At 43.3% G+C, this 19,361-nt stretch overlaps 1 protein-coding gene across 1 annotated transcript in view; it reads left to right on the plus strand.

The window, feature by feature from the left end:
- The first annotated feature begins 17,928 nt into the window (after positions 1-17,928).
- Positions 17,929-19,361, plus strand: part of TTC6 (tetratricopeptide repeat domain 6) — a 188,265-nt gene continuing 186,832 nt past the window's right edge. The window contains exon 1 of the mRNA XM_087815319.1: positions 17,929-18,834. Within this exon, the coding sequence (XP_087671445.1) occupies positions 17,929-18,834 (906 nt within the window). The remainder of the gene's footprint in view (positions 18,835-19,361) is intronic.

The raw sequence follows: 19,361 nt of genomic DNA on the forward strand, positions 1-19,361 counted from the left end.
CCGTGCCCCCTTCATCCCCTGGTTCCCACCCCACACGGTGTACTGAGGAACTTTCCCACGGCCTCTTGATCAGAACTGGTGGTTTAACTCTGGCTATTCAAATGTGATTACCCTCAAATTTACATAGTTCTATTTAACAAAGCTTTTGTAACAATAAAAAAAAATCATATCCAACATATGGAAAAAAATGTAAAAATGCGTTCTAGCCAGGCTTTCCCCCCTCATTGTGTTGGCTTCCTGATTCTCACCTAATTTTAAAATTGTGCTTTGGACTGACAAAAGACTAACTTATTGGCATGGCTCGAAGGTGGTTACATTCATTACTTAAAATTAAAACTCAATTGGAGGACACTGTACGGAGTGGCTTCTGGGACTTCCAGCAGTGATTTCAGAACTAACGTCAGAATAAAGTTTTGTTTTCAAAGTCGTGCCTTTGTCTGAAGTCGTTTGATTTTTCTGGTTCTATTGGCCGCAGAGCAAAACGAGTACCTCGCTCACGTTGCCGTGAGTTTGCTTCTAAAGAGAAGCACTGGGAAGAAGCCTCCTTGGCAGCATTCCCTTTTGCTGGGTTACTGGCAGGATTCGCAGGAACTCTGACCACTTTCTGAACGCCTCCTGTAAATGCATCAGAGTAAATGCAGCTGCCGACACTGGGCGTTGTGTGAGGTGGCAAGTCCAGCACAGCCTCCCTGGCTCTGTGGTGAGGACTTTGCAGACCTTCCCAATCAAATGAGCTCTTCTCTTTTTAGGTCCACACCTTGCTCCAGATCCCTGCCAGGCTCTTATCAGTCCCCTAAAGCAAACTCCATGTCTGTCTTTCTCATTTTATTTGTCTTCCCTGCTGGACTAGAAGCTCTCTGAGGGTGGGGACCACAGTGGTCCCTGCTGCTAGAGCAGAGCCTGGAGCATAGTAGGCTTTCACTAAAGAGTTGTTGACTCAATCAATGGACTAACTACTCAATCCAGACACTGGACAGGCTGGTGTCAGGTGGGAAATGATGCTGGCATCTAGAAACCATATCTACTCACTCCAAAGTCTCCAAGTGAGAGTACACCAGAGGCTCTCTCAGCCCAGTGGGCTTGTGGAATAAATGGACCAAAAGAGGAATGAATGAATGGAGACAGCTATGTCTGGTAGAAAGGCCAGGGTCTCAGAGCCCTGGGATCCCTGGACTTCCAGGCCCACTGGGCATGGATCTTCCCCTGGCACCCATTAAGCAAAATCACCAGGGTGACATGATCAAGTCAGAAATCCCCCCACCTCATGGGTACCTGGACTTGGCAGAATCAGAGCTCTCTTGCTCATCCAGGGCCATCAACATGTGGCCCAAGGCAATTATTTCACTCCCCACCCCACTGTGAAAAGGCAGCAGCTATACCTTTCAATAGTAGATATTGATTAAAAGTTAAAGAACCCCATCAACTTTCCATCAAGCAAAATGTTTTACTTGGTACTGTAAAGGAAACGTCTGTGTTTAAATAATATGTTTAAACTGGCAAACAAATGAAGCTGAGCTCATGTAGTGAGAAGGAAAGTCTTGCAGCAAAACTCTGCTAGCCCAGGGTTGTGCTTGGGCTTCTAGGGGGAGGAGTGCCGCCCTCCCACGCCAAAGCTGAGAGCGCCTGGAGCGGGGGCTGCGCCGGGTTTGAGTTTGCACAGTGAGAGTTACTGATATCCTCCTGGGTGCCAGGCTCTCGGCCACGGTGGCGATGGCAGCGTGGTCCAAATGATCAGGCATTTACCTTAATTGCCTCCCCATCTTTAGCATTCAAAACATTTTATTCCCCACGCCTTACCTGTGTGGTGTAATGATTTTCTTAAAAGACCACCCAACCTCTCTGAACCTGCCTTGTTGCAAAGTATTTACTGGAGACCCCTCCCGAAGTTTTATTTGCCATGAAAGCAGGCGGGGGAGTCCCTGAGAGAGGAAGCACGTGTGCCTCCTTTTCTTTTGGCTACTGTCACTCAGGAAGCCACCTGGCAGCAGGGTGCTCCATCCACCTCTGGTGTTCTTCATGTCCCATTCCCCTACTCCCCACCAGCACCCAGCACCCAGTGGTGTGGGGCTGTGCCAGGGTTCAGGGTCTGTGCTGCAAACTCCCTGCTTTCAGACCATGGTTTTTTACTCTGGTTGCACCCACCCCAACCCTGGTCACCCTGGCCTGGGAGAGGGACTCAGAACTCCAGTGGAGCCCTCTGCCTAGGAGACTTAGGGTTCTAGCTGATCTGGTATAGATTTGTTTTCTTTCAAATGCTTTCAACGATGCAGTCAGCTGGGTGGATCTCACTCTTCTCATCCCACCAGCCTCCTCCTGCCAAATACCTTCTATTGTGAATTGCTGGTCTCCTCTGACCTCCTCGTGACCCTCCCCTCACACCCCACCAAAAGAAGTGGTTTCAATAAATAAAGTGCGCAGTGCTCGGGTTGAAGGTCAGTTTACACTGGGGCAGAAGCTTCTAAAACTCCTGCAGGTGTTGGAATGAGAATAAACGAGGCCATTGTCCCAAGAGATGGGAGAGGGAGGAAGCGAGGACTAGAGAGGATATGAGGAGATTCAGAAAGGGTGTTGGAGACCGTGGGGAGCTTGGCCATGGTCCAACCAACCTCAAATTTTCTGGGGAACCAGGGAAGACCCTTTGGGCCTCAGTTCCCTTCTTTTCCAAATGAGGGGCTTGGACTCCAACTTCCAGCCGTTGTTATAGGAACAAAGCTTGGAGTGGCTGGATGATCTCACCCAGGGGAACCAGGACCTGTGTGAATCTAGGAAGGGTTGGAGCTGGGGATGAGGCTGTGTCTCTCAGGAAGGGCAGAGGTCTTTGGGAGAACAGGCACTAGGAAGAAGAGTTCCCTTCCCTTTGCTCTAGTTTTGTAGTCTATGTTTCATGGTAAATTTTGGGCAAAAGCCTTTCCCTTTTTCACTTCCCAGCATCTCGAAAGACAGCAAGCAGCCTGTCTTCCAGTTTGCAAGCCCAGGCAAAGTCTCCTCAGGTAATAGGAGGCACAGAGCTGGGCACACTCTCCTGGCAGGGCTGGCTTCTTCACTGAGGCTGAGGGTTTCTCTCATTACACGAGCTCCAACCTGGCTTGTTCATGCAATTGACAGGGACAATAGGGTTTATGTTTAAGGCATGGGATTTGGAATCCAACTGGATTCGAATCTACGCTCTGCAGGATACTTGCTCTCTCTGAGCCTCTGTTTTCTCAACTTTAAAAGAGGTATAAAAGTGCCTACCTCACACCAATTGTGTGCAGAGCAAATGTACTAAATGGTAGCAAAACTAAAGAGCCTATGCGGTGTAGGATGCTGAACACCTAGTGGCAAGTACTGCGGACCTGCAATCCAAGTGCTTGCCCCTCCCCTTCACAGGTCTTTTGCAGGTGGTTACCAGCCTGGCTCCCTGGAAATTGGGGTCCCTCCTGGCTACAGTCCATGAGGAAAAGGGAACTCCTGTGTGGGGGGTGAGTCCTGGTGTCTAGCCCAGCCCACTTCTCAGCATCCATCACGACCTTGTCTAGAATCCCCTCCCAGTCTCCCGCACTGTGGAGCTGGCAGAAGGAATGCGACTCCAAAGAGGGTGCAGAGGGTGCGGATAGTGCACAAGGCACAGGTTAAGGACCTTCTGGAGGGAGGAGGCTCAAGGCGCAAAGAGATGAGAGATTCCCATGCCTCCTGCTCCCCAGGCAACAGAGAACCAGAGGACAGCCAGACAAATCGCTTCTCCCACTGATGAGTGAGAAGATGTGGTTCCCCAGAGCTCCCAAGATGCTCTCCTGGGCACAGGTGCACTAGGCAGGGCGGACCTGCACCATCTCCCTGGCTGTGGCACCAATGGCAAGACCTGGGTCCTGAGTCCAGGAAGCATCCTTGTAAGAAAGGTGAAGGAAGGAAGTGTCTGGGCTTCTGGGAGGCCATTCCACTTTCAGCACTTGAACTTGGGGAGCACTGATATGAGAAATCAGGACCCCTGATTTACCCAGACACTTTCCTTTCTCCCTAGATTCTCTTCTAGTGGACAGAGTTAGAAAAACCTCTTAGGACTCATTTGGAGAAGTATCACTCAAGTCATTTTCTAAAATCCTCAGAACCCAAGATATTACCACAAGGAAGTTTTAGCTACTGTCTTTTAGAATTATTTGATATAGATTCCCTAAAAAAGTTTCTTCTTGGAGTCTAAGTCCATCTGAAATGAAGCAAGCATGTTAGGTTTATGATGGGTCCTTTAAATTTAACATTAGGGTCTTTAATAGACCTAATAGACCCTAAATATTGCCTTGCATGTGCAAGAAAGCTTAGTGGGGTGCCAAGGCTTAATTAAGACAAACAATATACTGTATGAAAAGACCAAACCACAAAAGGGTTTCACCAGATATAGATTCATCTGCTGAGGTGAAGATTCATGAGTTGGAAGAGCTGGAGTTTTGGGGTGAATTCCTGGCCTCGATGAACAATGACCCACAAATTTCAGACAGGGCTTTGATGGGCTAAAAAGTTTCTGTGTACAAGGTTCTGATAGGCTTTTGAATTCTGGTTTACTGAATAATAAGAACCAAGTGGGTAAAAAAACTATTTCCTTCACTGGAGAACAGAAAAACAACATATTTTCAAAGCTTATTATTTTTCCATGGATTGGTATTGGGGGAGGTGCATTTGGGGGAAGCAGACTGGTGCGCAGAAGTCTCCGGCAGCAAGCGATCTCTGGCTAAATGCAGCTTCTGTTTTTACAGCTTACTTAGGGAGAGCTGTTAGTTTTTCTAAGGATAAACCAGGCATTGGTTCTCTAAGTTCAATGTTTAGGCTACAAAGCACATCCAACAATCTTACATGTCTACCTTTAGAAAAGGAATGGTTCTGACCTCAAACTCAGTTAAGATCTCTAGTGCATTACCATACTTGGGGAACACATAAGCAAATCCCTCTGAAAGTGTAAAGTGTAACTGGAATGCTAAATACCAGCCACTACCTCCAAGAAAAATAAACCCTTAACTCTCAGCCAGGTATACTGGCTTGGGACCAGGCTTGTTAGTGTTATTTGTATCTTTTCTTTTCAAACGGATAATTTTATTCACAGTTTTCTTTCTGCTCAGTGCTTGCTATTTTTATCTAATTTTAAAAATCCTGAGATTAGGCTGGGTGGCCAGACTTCTGAGGCACCCCAGGGAAGGGTGAAGGTTGACTTCTCAGGGGTCCATTCTTAAACTCCACAATCTGAAGTGTTAGAATCACATTGGGTTTTGGAGCCAAGGGGAGTCTGGCATATGTTAATCAGGTCACCGGGGGGGAAAAACGGGGTGAGTAGACTGGGGGTGAGCAATGCCAGGGGAGGGCCTTAAGGCAGGGAAGCTGTCTCAGTACATTAGTTTCTGTGGATTAACACAGTACAGGCAACTTGGAGTAGTGGGCTTTGCCCGTTAATCTCTGCTATTCTTCTGAGCTCCTTCCTCTGCCCTGTTGTTCTCTGCTCCAGAAGCCAATCTCTATGATCCTATGGTCTATCCATATGATATGGATATCTGAATACTTATTTTACCATTTTTTATAATAAAAAATATTAATGAAAAATATTTATTTACCATTTAAATCATTTCCTGACTATACAATAGACACATTTCAAGGTTACGCTAATTTTCACATTTTTCCAGGTTAGGAACATGACCTATATGTTATTTTTGTGCAGTATCCAGGATGGTGCCAAGAACAATTAGTCGCTTCCTAAGCACTTTGGTTATTTGCACATTATTTTAATTAGCACAGAAAAGTAATTTTCTTATTGTCCGAAGGGGTTACTGCCACACTTAGAGCAGAGCTGCCCACGCGGAGCACCCACAGGGCAGTGGGGTGCGATGCAGATGCCATGAATCCTCAGGGATGGCTTTTCTTTGTAGAATGCTTTTCATGTTGTGGGTATTCAGCAACTATTTTTGAACTTATTACGTTAGGGAGTAAAGCAACAAACCTTCAAGGTAAGAGTATTGTCTCCATTTTACAGATGAAGTTGCAAAAACACAGAGAAGGAAGCAGCTTGCCCAAGTGACAAAGCTGGGCTGCCTGCCTGGTCTCAGGTGCCTCTAGAGCCAGAGCTTCCGCCAGAAGACTTGGAAGTGCCTGAGTGCACCCAGCCCTACAGCCGGGCTGCTCTGAGGCCCAGCACCAGGGGATTGGGCAATACCCACCATTCTTTTCTCTGGTACTCCTGGGAAGCTGTGTTGCTCCCTTCCAGCATCTGGAACCTCATGGAGGACTCACAGGTGGTTTAATCGTTCACTTTCCTGATCTCATTTATTAGTTGCCTAAGAATCTGGAGAGAGAAAGAGAGGTTGGTAGAGAGTAGAGGGATATAAAATAAATATTTGAGGGCCTGCTAAGTGCCAGGCACTGAGCAAAGAACTATCACCTACACTATTTCATCTAACTGGTTTTTCTTTTTCTTTACATCCGTTGGTGAAATATAACACAGGAAAATGAACAAAACTGAAAACAATGGTTTATCACAAAGAAAAAAACTCAAGCAGTCATCATCAAGGTTAAAAAATAGAACAGCCCTAACACCCCAGGACTCCTGTACTGCCCACCCACTCACCATCACCCCCCAAATTGACTCTTAACTCTTATGGTTATTACTTTCTTGTGTTTATTTGTAGTACAACGACTGAGCACGCATCCATAAGCACTATAGTTTTTGCTGACTTGGGTTTTAAACTTTATGTGATACGAATGGTACAGAATGTACTCCCTTGTGTCTGGCTCTATAGCTGAACTTTATTATTTGTGAGAGATTGATCTATGTTGTTATCCACAGAGTTTATTCATTTCCTTCATGCATACATACTATTGCATTTTATACCACAAGTGATTTATGCATCCTGCTTGTGATGGACATTTGGGTTGTTACTAGTTTTCAGCTATTGTGAATGAAACTGCAGTGAATAGTGGTGTTGGTGTTTCTTGGTGCGCACGTGAACGCATTTCTACCGGGAGTGGAACTGCTGGCGCATGGAGCGTGTGTACATTCAGCTTTAATAGGTAATGCCAGTTACTGCCTCGTATAACCTTTCTTCTCTTCTCTTGGGCATCAAACACTCTGAATATGGCGGCACCTGGTATTTAATAGGAACTCTCCCGAATCTCATGCCTTTGATTTCAAAATTCTCTTTACGAGTTGGGCTCCAGATGGAAAGCATGGACACTCCCACCCCCCCACCCCCGCGAAAATATACCTTTAATTAGCATATCATGCAGACATATAGTGGTGTGGGTTTTTTTGTTTTGTTTTTTAAAGAAAAGCTTTAAGTTTCGAGGCCCAGCATTATTCATTAACTGTAGGAGGAACCAGGGTGCCGAGACAGCAGCTGGTTAAGCCGGTGAACCCGCAGACACAGCGGCTCCAGTCCCGAGGCTTTGCGGAACCAGCGCCGTCGCGGGCGAGAGGCGGGGCCGCCCGGCCGGGTTGCGCGCCGAGGCCGAGGCCGCTCGGGGGCCGGCTCCGCGGGGTCGGAGAGCCCGGGGCGCGCGCGCGGCGCGAGGGCCCGCGAGGCCGGGCGGGGGCGGGGTTGGGGGGTAAAGGTGGGGGTGGGGGCGGGGTGGGGGGTAAGGGTGAGGAGGGGGCGGGGTGGGGGGTAAGGGTGGGGAGGGGCGGGGTGGGAGTGGGGATGGGGGAGCGGCTTGTTGCCAGGCGACCCAGCGCGCTCCCACCCCGCGGGGCCGCGAGCGCGCCCGCCCGCCCCGCCGGCCGGTTGGGTGCCCGGCAGCGCCGCGGAGCCAACGCCCCTGCGCCCTGAGCGGGTCCCGGGCGTCCCCGGAGGCGGGTGAGCGCGGCCGCGGACGGGGCGGCGACTCGGCCCGGGAGGCTGCGGGCCGAGAGGCGGGCCTTCGCGCGGAGCCCAGCCCCGCCCCGCCCCGCCTCTCCAATCCGCTCCAGCCCGGGGAGTCCCGGCAGACGCCCGGCCGGGCTGCGCCGGCACCGGGGGGAGCTCGGGCTGAGCGGGGACCCGGAGCCCTGAAAACCGGGTGCAAGGGAAAAGCGGGCAGATGTGACCCCCAGGCAGCGGGGGTAGAAAAGGGGCGGGTGAGGCAAAGAGGGGCAGGAATCAGAGGGGCTGTGGAGGGCGAAAGGTCACCGTGGAAGGGACCTCGCCTCCCACTCCCTGGCTTTTTCTGCTATCCCCCCAAAGGGGCTGGTTGTTGTAGACAAACCATAAACATCTTTAGGTGACGTTCGGCTCCAGCGCTGAGGTCTGTGTGCCTGATTTTGGAATAGGGAGCTGCTTCCTGAGGGCGGCCCCCAGCTGTTGGCTGGGCCGTGGGACGCAAGGATTCTGGCACTGAGGCCCCAGACTGCCACTGAGGGAACTGAAAGGAGTTCCAGAGTTCTTTTATTTTTAACATGAAATATAAAAGTTTAACAGATTGTGTTTTTTTTCCCTATCTGCAGTTTTACAGAGGTATGGTTTATAGTCAATAAATGTGCAGAACATACGATGTGTATCATGTACGGGTGTACAGTTTGGTGAGTTCTGACAGATGTATGTGAGTCTGAAACAGTTACTGGAGACAAGTAACTGAACCTTCTCATTCCTCTGCCCTCTTCGCTGCCCACCTGCTCTCCCCCCTTCCTACCACACCGACCAACTACTGGTCTTCTGTGCGACACCCTAGAATAGGTAGCCTTTTCTAGAGTTTGTATAAATGGAAACATGCAATAGATACTTTTTTGTGTGTTTGGCTTTGTTCACTCAGCATAATGATTTGCCAGGACCTTTGCCTTGATTACTACAGACAGGGTGAAACTGGGTAGTGTAAGTCCTCTAGCTTTTTCATCTTAAAAATCACATTAGCTATTTTAAGTCATTTGAGTTTGTGTATGCATTTTGCAATCACCTTATAATTTCTATAAAAAAGCCTGCTGGAATTTTGACTGGGATTGCATGGAATCTATAGCTCTATTTGGAGGGAATTGCCGTTTTAACAATATTGGGTCTTCCAGTTTACAAACATGGTTTGTGAATTTTTGCAGGCCTTTAATTTCTCTTAGCAATATTTTATAATTTTCATTGTGCACACTTTGGACATCTTTTGTTAGATTAATTTTTAAGTATTATATTTGGGGGGCATTATTTTTCACTTTTTTGGTGTTAGTAAATAAAAATACAATGATTTTGTGCGTTAACCTTGTCTTATTGTACAACCTTGATAATTTACTCATTAGCACTATTAATTGTTTTGTAGGTTCACTGGGATTTTTAACCTAAAAAATCGTATCTTCTGCAAATAAAGACAGTTTTCCTTTTCACCTTTTATTCCTTTTATTTCTTTTCCTCGCCATATTGTAATGGCTTAGGGCCTCCAGTATAATGTTAAATAGATGTGGTAAGTAATAGTCGAGGCATTTTTCCTATTTTTCAGTTTTAGGAGGAAAGCAAAAAGATAATGTTAGTTATAAATTTTTTGGTAAATTCTCTTTGTTTGAGGATGTTCCTTATGATTCATAGTTTGCCTAGAGTTATTTATTTTTATTATAAATGGGTATTGGATTTTCCATCATCTATTGAAATGATCATTTTTATCTTCTTTTATTCTGTTAATATTATGAGTTATATTGATTTTCAAATTTTAAATCAAATTTTCAACCATGGGGTAAATGATATATGATAAGGATATACTACCCTTTTTTAAAATATAGTTTTAGTTTTGATATGCTAATATTTTATTAAAAGATTTTTGCATCTATGCTCATGAGTGGTACTGGTATGTATTTTCTTTTATAAAAATATACCTTTTTGCCTGGCCCGGCTGGCTCAGCGGTTGAGCATCGACCTGGGATCCAGGCGATCGGGGTTCGATTCCCGGTCAGGGCACATGCCCGGGTTGCGGACTCTCTCATCATTGATGTTTCTGTCTCTGTTTCTCCCTCTCCTTTCCTCTCTCTAAAATCAATAAAGATATATTTATAAAATAATAAAATAAAATAAATATATTCCTTTTTCAGATTTGGTATTAGGGTTATTCAAACCTCAGAAAGTGAGTTTCTTACTCCTCTATTTTCTGAAAACATTTGTGTGAGATTGGTGTTATGTCTTCCTTGAGTGTTTGAGAGAACCATCTGGGCCTAAACTTTCTTTGTTGTAAGATTTTTGGCAATGAATAAGTTTATTTAATATAGGACTATTCAGATTTTCTGCTTTTTCAATGTTAATTTTGACAAGTTGCAATTTTCAAATATTTGCCCATTTAATCTAAATTGTTGAATTTGTTGGCATAAAGTTATTATATTATCTTATTATTCTTTACTGTCCTTAGGATCTGTAGGGAAAATCTCTTTTCATTCCTGATATTGATTTTTGTTCTCTCACTTTTATTTTTGAACAGTCTAGCTAGGGGTTTTAAATATTTTGTTCATATTTTTTAAAGAACCAGATCTTGGCTTTGTTAATTTTCTCAATTAGTTTTCTGTTTTCTATTTTGATTGATTTATGTCTATATACTTTTATTTTTGTATTAACTTGGGGTATCCTTTACTCCTCTTTTTCTAGATTCTTAAGGTGGAATCATAGGCTATTGATTTTAGACCTTTCTTTTAGATTTAAGCAGTGCTTTTCCTTCTAAGCATTGTTTTAGCTTCCGCCACATTTGGATATGTTGCATTTTCATTATTATTTAGTCTAAAATATTTTCTAAGATTTAATAATATTTTTGTATTTATCTTATTATCTATTGACTTGCCAGTTACACCTCTTTGCATTACTTTTTTTTTTTTTTACTTTACAATGATACCTGTAGATTTTTTATTTTTTAATTTTATTGTTGAGAGTATTACAAATGTACTTTTAAAAATTGTTTCTCTAGGAATTACAATATACATCCTTAACATTTCACAGTCTAGAGTTAATATTGAACTTGTTTACATAAAATGCAGAAACTAACAAGCGTAGTTCCCTTACGCACCCCTATCCCAGGCTTTTTGGTGGTGGTTGTGCATTACATCTGTGTATACAAACACCCCACACGACAATGTTATAATTTTTCATACAACTTTTTAAAACAAGATAAAAATTGTTTGTTTTTTAAACTCACCCAGATAGTTGCCATATCTGATGACTCACTTTTCCTCTGGTATAATTTCTCTGCCTGAAGAACTTTATCTTTAGCATTTCTTGAAGTTCTAGTCTGCTGGAAAGCGATCCTCTTAGTTTTCCTGTATCTGAATGTGTCTTCATTTTGCCATCAGTTTTTAAAGAATATGATTATTGGATATGTAATTCTGGGTTGACAGTTTTTTGGTCTTTTAGTGTGTTATAAATCCTGTTTCACTGTCTTTTGTTCTCAGTGGTGTTTGATGGGAAGTCCATGATCATTTTGGTTATATCCTGGACTTTGCAAATGTTTTCCTTATAAATAATGTGTTGTTTTTCTCTGTCTGCTTTCAGTATTTTATCTTTGTCTTTGGTTTCCAGCAGTTTACATGTGGTTTTCATTGACTTTATCCTACTTGGAATGTAATGAGCTTCTTGAATCTATAAATGTATTTCTTCAAATTTGGGATGTTCTCAGACATCATTTCTTCAAATATTTTCTCACCTCATCCTCCCCACTCCTTTTGGGATACAGATTAACCAAATGTTAAAGCTTTTGATACTGTCTTACAGGGCTCTGAGGCTTTTTTCTTTTCTTTTTTTTAATTCTCACTTGAGGACATGTTTTTATTGATTTTTAGAGAGAAGAAGGGAGAGAAACATCGATGTGAGAGACAAACATTGATCAGTTGCCTCCCATTTGCACCCTGACTAGTGATCAAACCCGCAACCTAGGTATGTTCCTGACTGGGAATTGAACCCGCAACCTTTTGGTGCATGGGATGAAGCTCCAACTAACTGAACCACCCGGCTGGGGCTGAGGCTTTTTTTAAAGCTTTTCTTTCTCTCTTTTAAATGTTGCATAAATTCTGATGAATTGTCTTCCATTTCACTACCTCTTTCTGCTGACATCTCCCTTCTGCTAGTCAAATTTTTACTGAAAATATCATTATTTTTCAGATATAATATTTCTTTCTTTTTTAAATTTTTCTGTTAAAATTTTCTTTTTAGTCATCTTTAGCATATTTCCTTTACTTCATGGAGCATAGTTGTAATAGCTGCCTTAAAGTCCTTGTTTAATAATTGCAACATCTAGGTCATCTCTGGACTAACATCTGTTAATTATCTTTGCCCTTGAAAATGGGTCAGGTTTCCTATATCTTTTTATGTCAAATATTTTTTGGTTATATATTGGACATTGTGAATGTTTTGTTGTGTAGACTCTGGGTTCTATTATATCCCTCTGAAGAATGTTGATTTTGTTTGTTTATTTGTTTGCTTAGCAGGCAATTCAGCAGGTTAGATTCATTGTAAACTCCATCTCACTCTCTGTGGTTGGAGGTTATGTTCATCTAAATTTCATTTCAGCTCTTTAAGCCTTTGCTATGTTGGTTTTAGTTTGTCTCACATATGCACTGTTCAGAGGTCAGTCTAGACTTTTGTGGTGTTTAGACATAGAACTGGGAAATTACTTTCTCTGGATCTCTCCTAGGATTTCTCTCTCACTTCTCTTTTGTGGTTGTTGCCTGGGAGCTTTTCACTGATTCTTCTGGCCAGAATGATAAAAGACGTTTAGTGAAATTTCTGTGGGCTTCTGAATAGTTTAGAAAAAGATTTTTTCTGAGCTTGAAAACAGCTTTTCTTTCTTTCCTATATCATTTTAAGCCAGCATAATATATGTTATTTGTTATTAGTATTATTGATATAATTAGGATTAAAAGTGGCAAAACCAATATTATAGAAAGGGTGGAAAAATAGAAAAAATTACTGTTATTACATTTTCTTGGCAAAATTGTTAAAATGTTTGTATATTTCCTTTTAGACTTTTTCATTAATTATAATCAGTGCACAGACAGATCTTGTTTCTACTACTGATATTTCAAAATCAAATATTATTTCCAGAATATTTTTCTTTTTCTTGCAATGCTGATGATTTTACTAGATAAGTGGCCCTTGGGCTTAAATGTTTCTTTTGGAACTTTAGTGCTGTGCATTGGAAGTTGATGTTGGTGTAAAGTTTAGGAAGTGAATTGAGATGATCTTTGGCCATGGATCCAAGAGAACCTAAATCTTGTTCTTAGTGGGTCATCTTTTCCCACTGAGGTGCTCATGACCATATAGTGGAAGTCAAGGTGAAGTAATCCATGTAACCAACTAAAGCTTTGGCTCCATTCCCAATGTATGACTCTGACAATCCTTTTCTAGTGTATTACTCTGTAAACTTGGCTTAACTCATGAAGGACTCATTTCCTATGTGAAGTGTTCATGTAGCTGGCAACCAAGTCATCTGATGGTCTGCTCTCTTTATTTCTACCTTAGAGTCTAGAGTAGAGTTTTGGATCTTTTGTTCTAATAGGAGGAGCAGCCATACCTGCAAGTACCAGAGAGCGGCCTGTTCCAGAATCTAGAGCATTCACGCAGGTAGCCCTCCCTGTACCTTTGGCCATTTTTGGCCAGTGAACTTCTTCCTTATGTCTGACCACATCTTGTGGGACAGGAGAGAAGGCTGGCTATTGACCTTTCTCATTACCTCATTGCTTAGATATTGAACCTCCTGGTACAGCAGGAAGGAAAGGCACAGAGTTCCAATAATTAGGAAAAAAGAGGAGAGTGAAATTAATGCTCAGGTTGCAAAGATTTCAAGCACACTCTTTCCCATTTTAAAGTAGAGCATAAAATTAGTCAACCTGGATTGTGAGCAACAGTCTTGTTACCTTTTGTAGATTAATACTTTCTTCTTTTGGGATGGCTACATTATTTTTCCTTTAGTATCTCCAAACTGGACTTAGTCTCTTTCTTTTAAATAATTTACTACCAAGAAAAAGAGAGCATATTATTTTCTGCTGAGACTGGATGTTTAAAAATGATTTTACATGTTTTACAGAGTTGAGGGGTGAGTGGGGCACCAAGCTTTGATGGACTGGCCTATTTAGTATTGGGATACCACCTACTTTGAAAACATAATAGAAGTTCCTGTTAAACTAGAAGTTCTATTTCCTATTGGTTTATTTTAACATATAAAGAGCAACTTTCCTATGAAGAAGGCAAGAGAATGTAATGAGGAATGTTGAACAATGAACACTTGTTAAACTTCAGTAGAAAACCACAAGCCTGGGAGAAGTTGGGACGGGAATACAAAGCAGGGACTAAGAAACAAAAGGGAAGTGCAGTTGGGAGAGTCAAGTCAAATTCTCATCAGGTATTAATGTTTTTCAGGTCTGTTCTGTTCCAGTTACCACCTTTTAGTCTTTTGTAGGAAGAAATGCAGATGGTGTCAGGATGGACATATTACCACCTGTGCTAACAATAATTGCCAAAACACTATGAGAAGGATTATACAGCATTTTTAAAATAAGGAAACTTCCTCAAGGGCTCTAGAAATCATTTCTAATGTTCATATACTATGGCCTGGAAAAGAGGCAAAAGATTACTATTTTCACTTTTTAACATGAAATCTTGTTACAGATAGAATTGAATTGTCTAAGGTCTGGTCAGTGGTGAAGCTGCCTAGAGAAAGGAAGCCTACTGATTCACAGATGAGAGCTTTGCATGTAGGAAGGTCTTGGGTTTGACAATTGGTAAGGATATTTTGGAGATTAAAAGTAATATGACTATATTTGGAGGCTAAGTAGGATTTTTTCTTCATATTTCACATATTAAATGGCAAATGAAGAAATCTAATTTTAAAATTAATTCTCTTAGGAGTTGATATAAAGGAATCCAACCAAGAATGTGGATAAGTGCTAAGCAAAGAATACAAGTAAAATAAGAACGTATTTTCCACATCTCAGTCTTAAATCCATTGTATTTTGAAGCATGCCGTAAAATGAAGTGTAATTCCTCACCATACCCCCATACTATAGTCAACCATTTGCCTTAGCACAATTTAGTAATAATTCTTCTTTTATCACCAGTTTAATGCCATCTTTATAACAGAAGCCATATTATTCTTAATTCTTTTGCTCACTCAGTCTATATGTTGATTTTAGCAGCAGGTCTCAGTTTTAATTCTTGTATCTGATAAGTTTTAATTATCTTGTTGGACAAGTGCTTCCTCATTTCCCTTTTCAAAATTTGTCTAATCTACTCTGTTTATTATTTGAAGTGAATTCAGGATTACTTTTTAAAGTTCAAAATATATTTTGATTTTGATTATACTGGTATTAAACCAATACAGTATTTTGGGAAGATCTGATATAATTAAAATATTTGGTCTTCTCACCAAGGAACATTAACTCTCTCTTCATTTAGTTGAGTCTCTTTTACATCCTTCAGGAAAATTAAAAAATTTTATTCATGTAGTTTTAGGACTCTTTTTTTTTTTTTTTTAATTGACAGAGGAAGGGAGAGGGAGAGGGAGAGATAGAAACATCAGAGATGAGAGAGTCCTTGATTGGCTGCCTCCTGCACACCCCCTGTTGGGGACTGAGCCTGAAACCTGGGCATGTGCCCTCACCTAGAATGGAACCTCCCGGTTCATAGGTGAGTGCTCAACCACCAAGCCTCACTGGCCAGGCAGGACATTTTTTATGTTATTCCTAGATACTTATTCTTTTAAATAAATTATAAATTTTATATAATGGAATTTTACCATTTTGCTTTTTTAAAAAAATATATCTTTATTGATTTCAGAGAGAGGAAAGGAGAGGCAGAGAGAGAGATAGAAACAGCAATGATGAGAGAGTCATTGATCGAGCCCACAACCCGGGCATGTGTCCCAACCGGAAATCGAACCCCGATTGGCTGGATCCTAGGTCAATGCTCAACCGCTGAGCCACGCCCAGCCGGGCCCATTTTGCTTTTGAATGGATCATTTTATAGGAGGGAAGTTATTGATTTTTGTATAAATTTTTAAAATTTAAATGCCTTGCAGAATTCTATTATAATTCCAATTAGTTTTTAGTGCTTAGGTTTTGTAGATAATCATATTTGGAAACAATGATGATGTTCCAGAGGTTTTATTGTTTTAATTTCAAAGAACCTTGCCCTTGGGTTTTCTAAAAAATAAATCATTTAGGTTTTCTAATTTGTTATTTTCTGCTTTTATTTTCATTGTTTTATTCTTTTTTTAAAAAAAATGTTTTTATTGATTTTTAAAGAGAGAGGAAGGGAGAGGAAGAGAGAGAAACATTGATTGGCTGTCTTCTGCATGCCCTCCACTGGGGATGGAGCCTGAGACCTGGGCATGCACCCTGACCCGGATCTCTCGTGATGGGATGAAGCTCAGCCAGGGGAGCCAGGGCTGTTTACCCTTAATCTTGAAACCCTTCTCTTCTTGGCTTCTGTGGAACTCTAGTCTCATTTTCCTAACTATTTTTTGCTCCTGATCATCCTACCTGCCACAGGCGACAGTGCCAAACAATCTATCATTGGCCCTTTTCTATTTATATTTCCTGTCCTGGTTTTTGGTAGTGACTTCAGAGCTCTTAAGATCTCAAAATCCACTAATGGTCATAGATAGCTTGCCCTGCTGAATAGCAGAAGTGTTTTTTTGTTTTGTTTTGTTTTTTTAACTGTGGTAGTACAGATAACATAAAATTTACCATCGTAACCATTTTTAAGTGTACAGTTCAGTGAATAGCAGAAGTTTTATTATGCACTTGGCTATGACCAACCAAGGCTTTATGAAAGAGATTCAGAGTTCCTGTTTTATGAAGGAACGTTAATTGCTCCCATTTATTCCAAATCATTGGTCAGGTCCTACCAGTTTTATCTCCTTAGGTCTCTATTTTCACTCTGCTAGGTTACCAAGGCCAGGCCTAAGGCTCAAACTGTGGATACTCTTATTTGCCCTCCCTCCCTTTATTGTTTCTCCCACTAAAAATTTATATCCCCTAAGCACTAGATCCTATCAAACCACTTTTCTGTTATAAAGGTTTTGAATGGTTTCTAGTAGCCCACGGGAAAAGTTCAAACACTTGGCCCACGAGGCCTCTTGATTTCACTGAGGCCTACCTTCTGGCTGCTGCAGCTCAGGTGACACAGTGAGGGAAGTAGGCTGTGTGGGATGGAGACACCCAGGACCAGCTGGAGAAGGAAGTGGAAAGGGCTATCCTACCAGGATTACTTGAGATTTTCTGTGCTTTTGTGTGCTGTGTGCTGTGTACTGTGTGTACTATGGAAGTAGGACACTATACATGATAGTCTAAAGAAATGTTACAATAAACCCAACAGGGGTTTCAGAAACACCCACAGTAAAGAAAAGCTTTTACAAAAGGCTTTAAAGGTTTTTCATGGTTCCTATGAAAAGGTCAGTAATTGGTTTTATTTATTTATTTATTTATTTATTTTATTTATTTAATTTTTATTTGTTTGAAGTATTACAGATGTCCCTTTTTCTCCCCAATGCCCCGTTCCTCGCCCCCCCCCTTCCTTCCCCCTCCCCAGTCACTCTCCCCACCATTGTCCATGTCCTTAGGTTGTGCATATACGCATATAAATTCTTTGGTTACTCTCTTCCCCCCCTCTCCCCCAAACTCCGCCCCCCCCCCCCCCCCCCCCCCGCCCTCCTCCATCCCTCTGACATTTCGTCAGTCTCATCCATGCTTCCATGTCATTGAATCTATTCTGCTCATCAGTTTATTAAGTTCTTTAGATTCCACGTATAAGCGAGATCATGTGATATTTTCTTTGGCTGCCTGGCTTATTTCACTTAGCATAATATTCTCCAGGGCCATCCATACTGTCCCAAAGGGTAGTAATTGGTTTTAAAGTGATACAAACTACTGCTGTCCACTGTTGTCTCGGGAAGCGCAGCGAGTGTTCTGCTATGATAAGCTTTACTGAGTTGGAATTTTGTCAACAGAACTTTTGTGTTGTACGTTAATATATTGTTTTTTCACAGGGCAAATGAGTCAAGATGTCTACGATTTCGAAGCACTTTGGACTGAGCTACAAAGAAGAATTGTACATCTTTAAAGAGCTTGAGAAGGTTCGAGGGGAGACCAAAAAGGATTTTCTCCGAGTCAAGCAGAAGTTGGCGTCTAAGCCGGCGGTGGATGAAGTTCCTGCCTGTGGCCTGCAGGCCCCTGGCCCCGCCGGGTCTGAGAAGGGGAGCGTTTCCTGCGCTGGACCCCAGGAGCCGTCTGGGTTCCCTGGGCCTAAAGGCCCTGCGCCCCCCGCGGGGACCCTCCGGCCCGCGCGCGGCGGGGCGAGGCGTCCCCCGGGCCGGGCCGCGCCCTGGAGGCCCCGGCCGTTCCGCCCCCGGGACTTCTACCTGCGGAGCTCCGCGTTCCTCCGGCACCGGCCGTCCAAAGAGCCGCCGCTCATCGCCAGCAGAGCCGGCACGTCCAGGCCCGCGGTCCTGATGCCGCCGTGCGTGCCGAGGAGGAAGCCGGGGGAGCCCCGGGGCCCCAGGAGCCCGCGGCCCGCAGGTCCCCAGCTCGTCCCGGGGCCGGCGCCGGCGCGCAGCGCGCAGCCCGAGGCGGCCCCGGGCGCGCCGGCCCGCGAGGCCCGGGGCAGGAGGAGCGGCTCCGTCCGCGGCGGGGACGACGGCGCCGAGGCCGCCGTCGAGCGCAGGAGAGTGAGGATCCGCACCCACTTCGTGCGCGAGGGCGCCGCCGAGCTGTTTTCCAAATCGGAGGCGGAAACCCTGCAGCCGGGCGGAGAGGACCCGCTGCAGGCCCCGCTGCCGGTGCGGGTGATCCCGACGTCCATAGAGGAGATCATCGCCTCGCTGCAGTCCGAGGCCCAGCTGGCCTCCGACCAGACCATCAAAGAGCTCATACAGAGTGTCCTCGGTCAGAACTACGACATTAAGATGGAAGTAGGTGAAAAGGGGGCGATAGCTCTCCCGGGGAAATGCAGCCTTGGGGTAAAATGTCACAGTGCCTACGGTGTGCCCCAAGCTAGACAAAACACTGCAGTGTTATTCAAGTCTTTTGCATTTTGAATTTGAATTTTTGAGTTTTCCATCAAAGGAAGGTGTGTCTTTCAAAGGGAAATACACTGAGAGGTTATTGCAAAAACTGGTTCAAAGAACAGTAGTAGCAGGCCTGCGTAATACACCCCTGGTCACTTTCCTTTCGGTGTTTGCGACGATTTAGTGTTGAAATAACAGAACAGATGTTTATATGAAAAACTCGTCTTTTTCTGTTACAGCTTAGCATTATTAGCAGTAAATTTATATTCTAAGAAGATCAATATATTACTATTAAGAAACTGAATTTATAAGAGTTGTGTAACATTTCAGTGAAAACCAGCCTCTTAAAATGCTTTTTAAATTGAATTTATTGGGGTAACATTGGTTCACAAAACCATAAAGGTTTCAAGCGTACAACTCAACAAAACATC

Source organism: Miniopterus natalensis, chromosome 1 (genome assembly GCF_054644295.1).
Source record: "Miniopterus natalensis isolate mMinNat1 chromosome 1, mMinNat1.hap1, whole genome shotgun sequence".
Lineage (NCBI taxonomy): Eukaryota > Metazoa > Chordata > Mammalia > Chiroptera > Miniopteridae > Miniopterus > Miniopterus natalensis.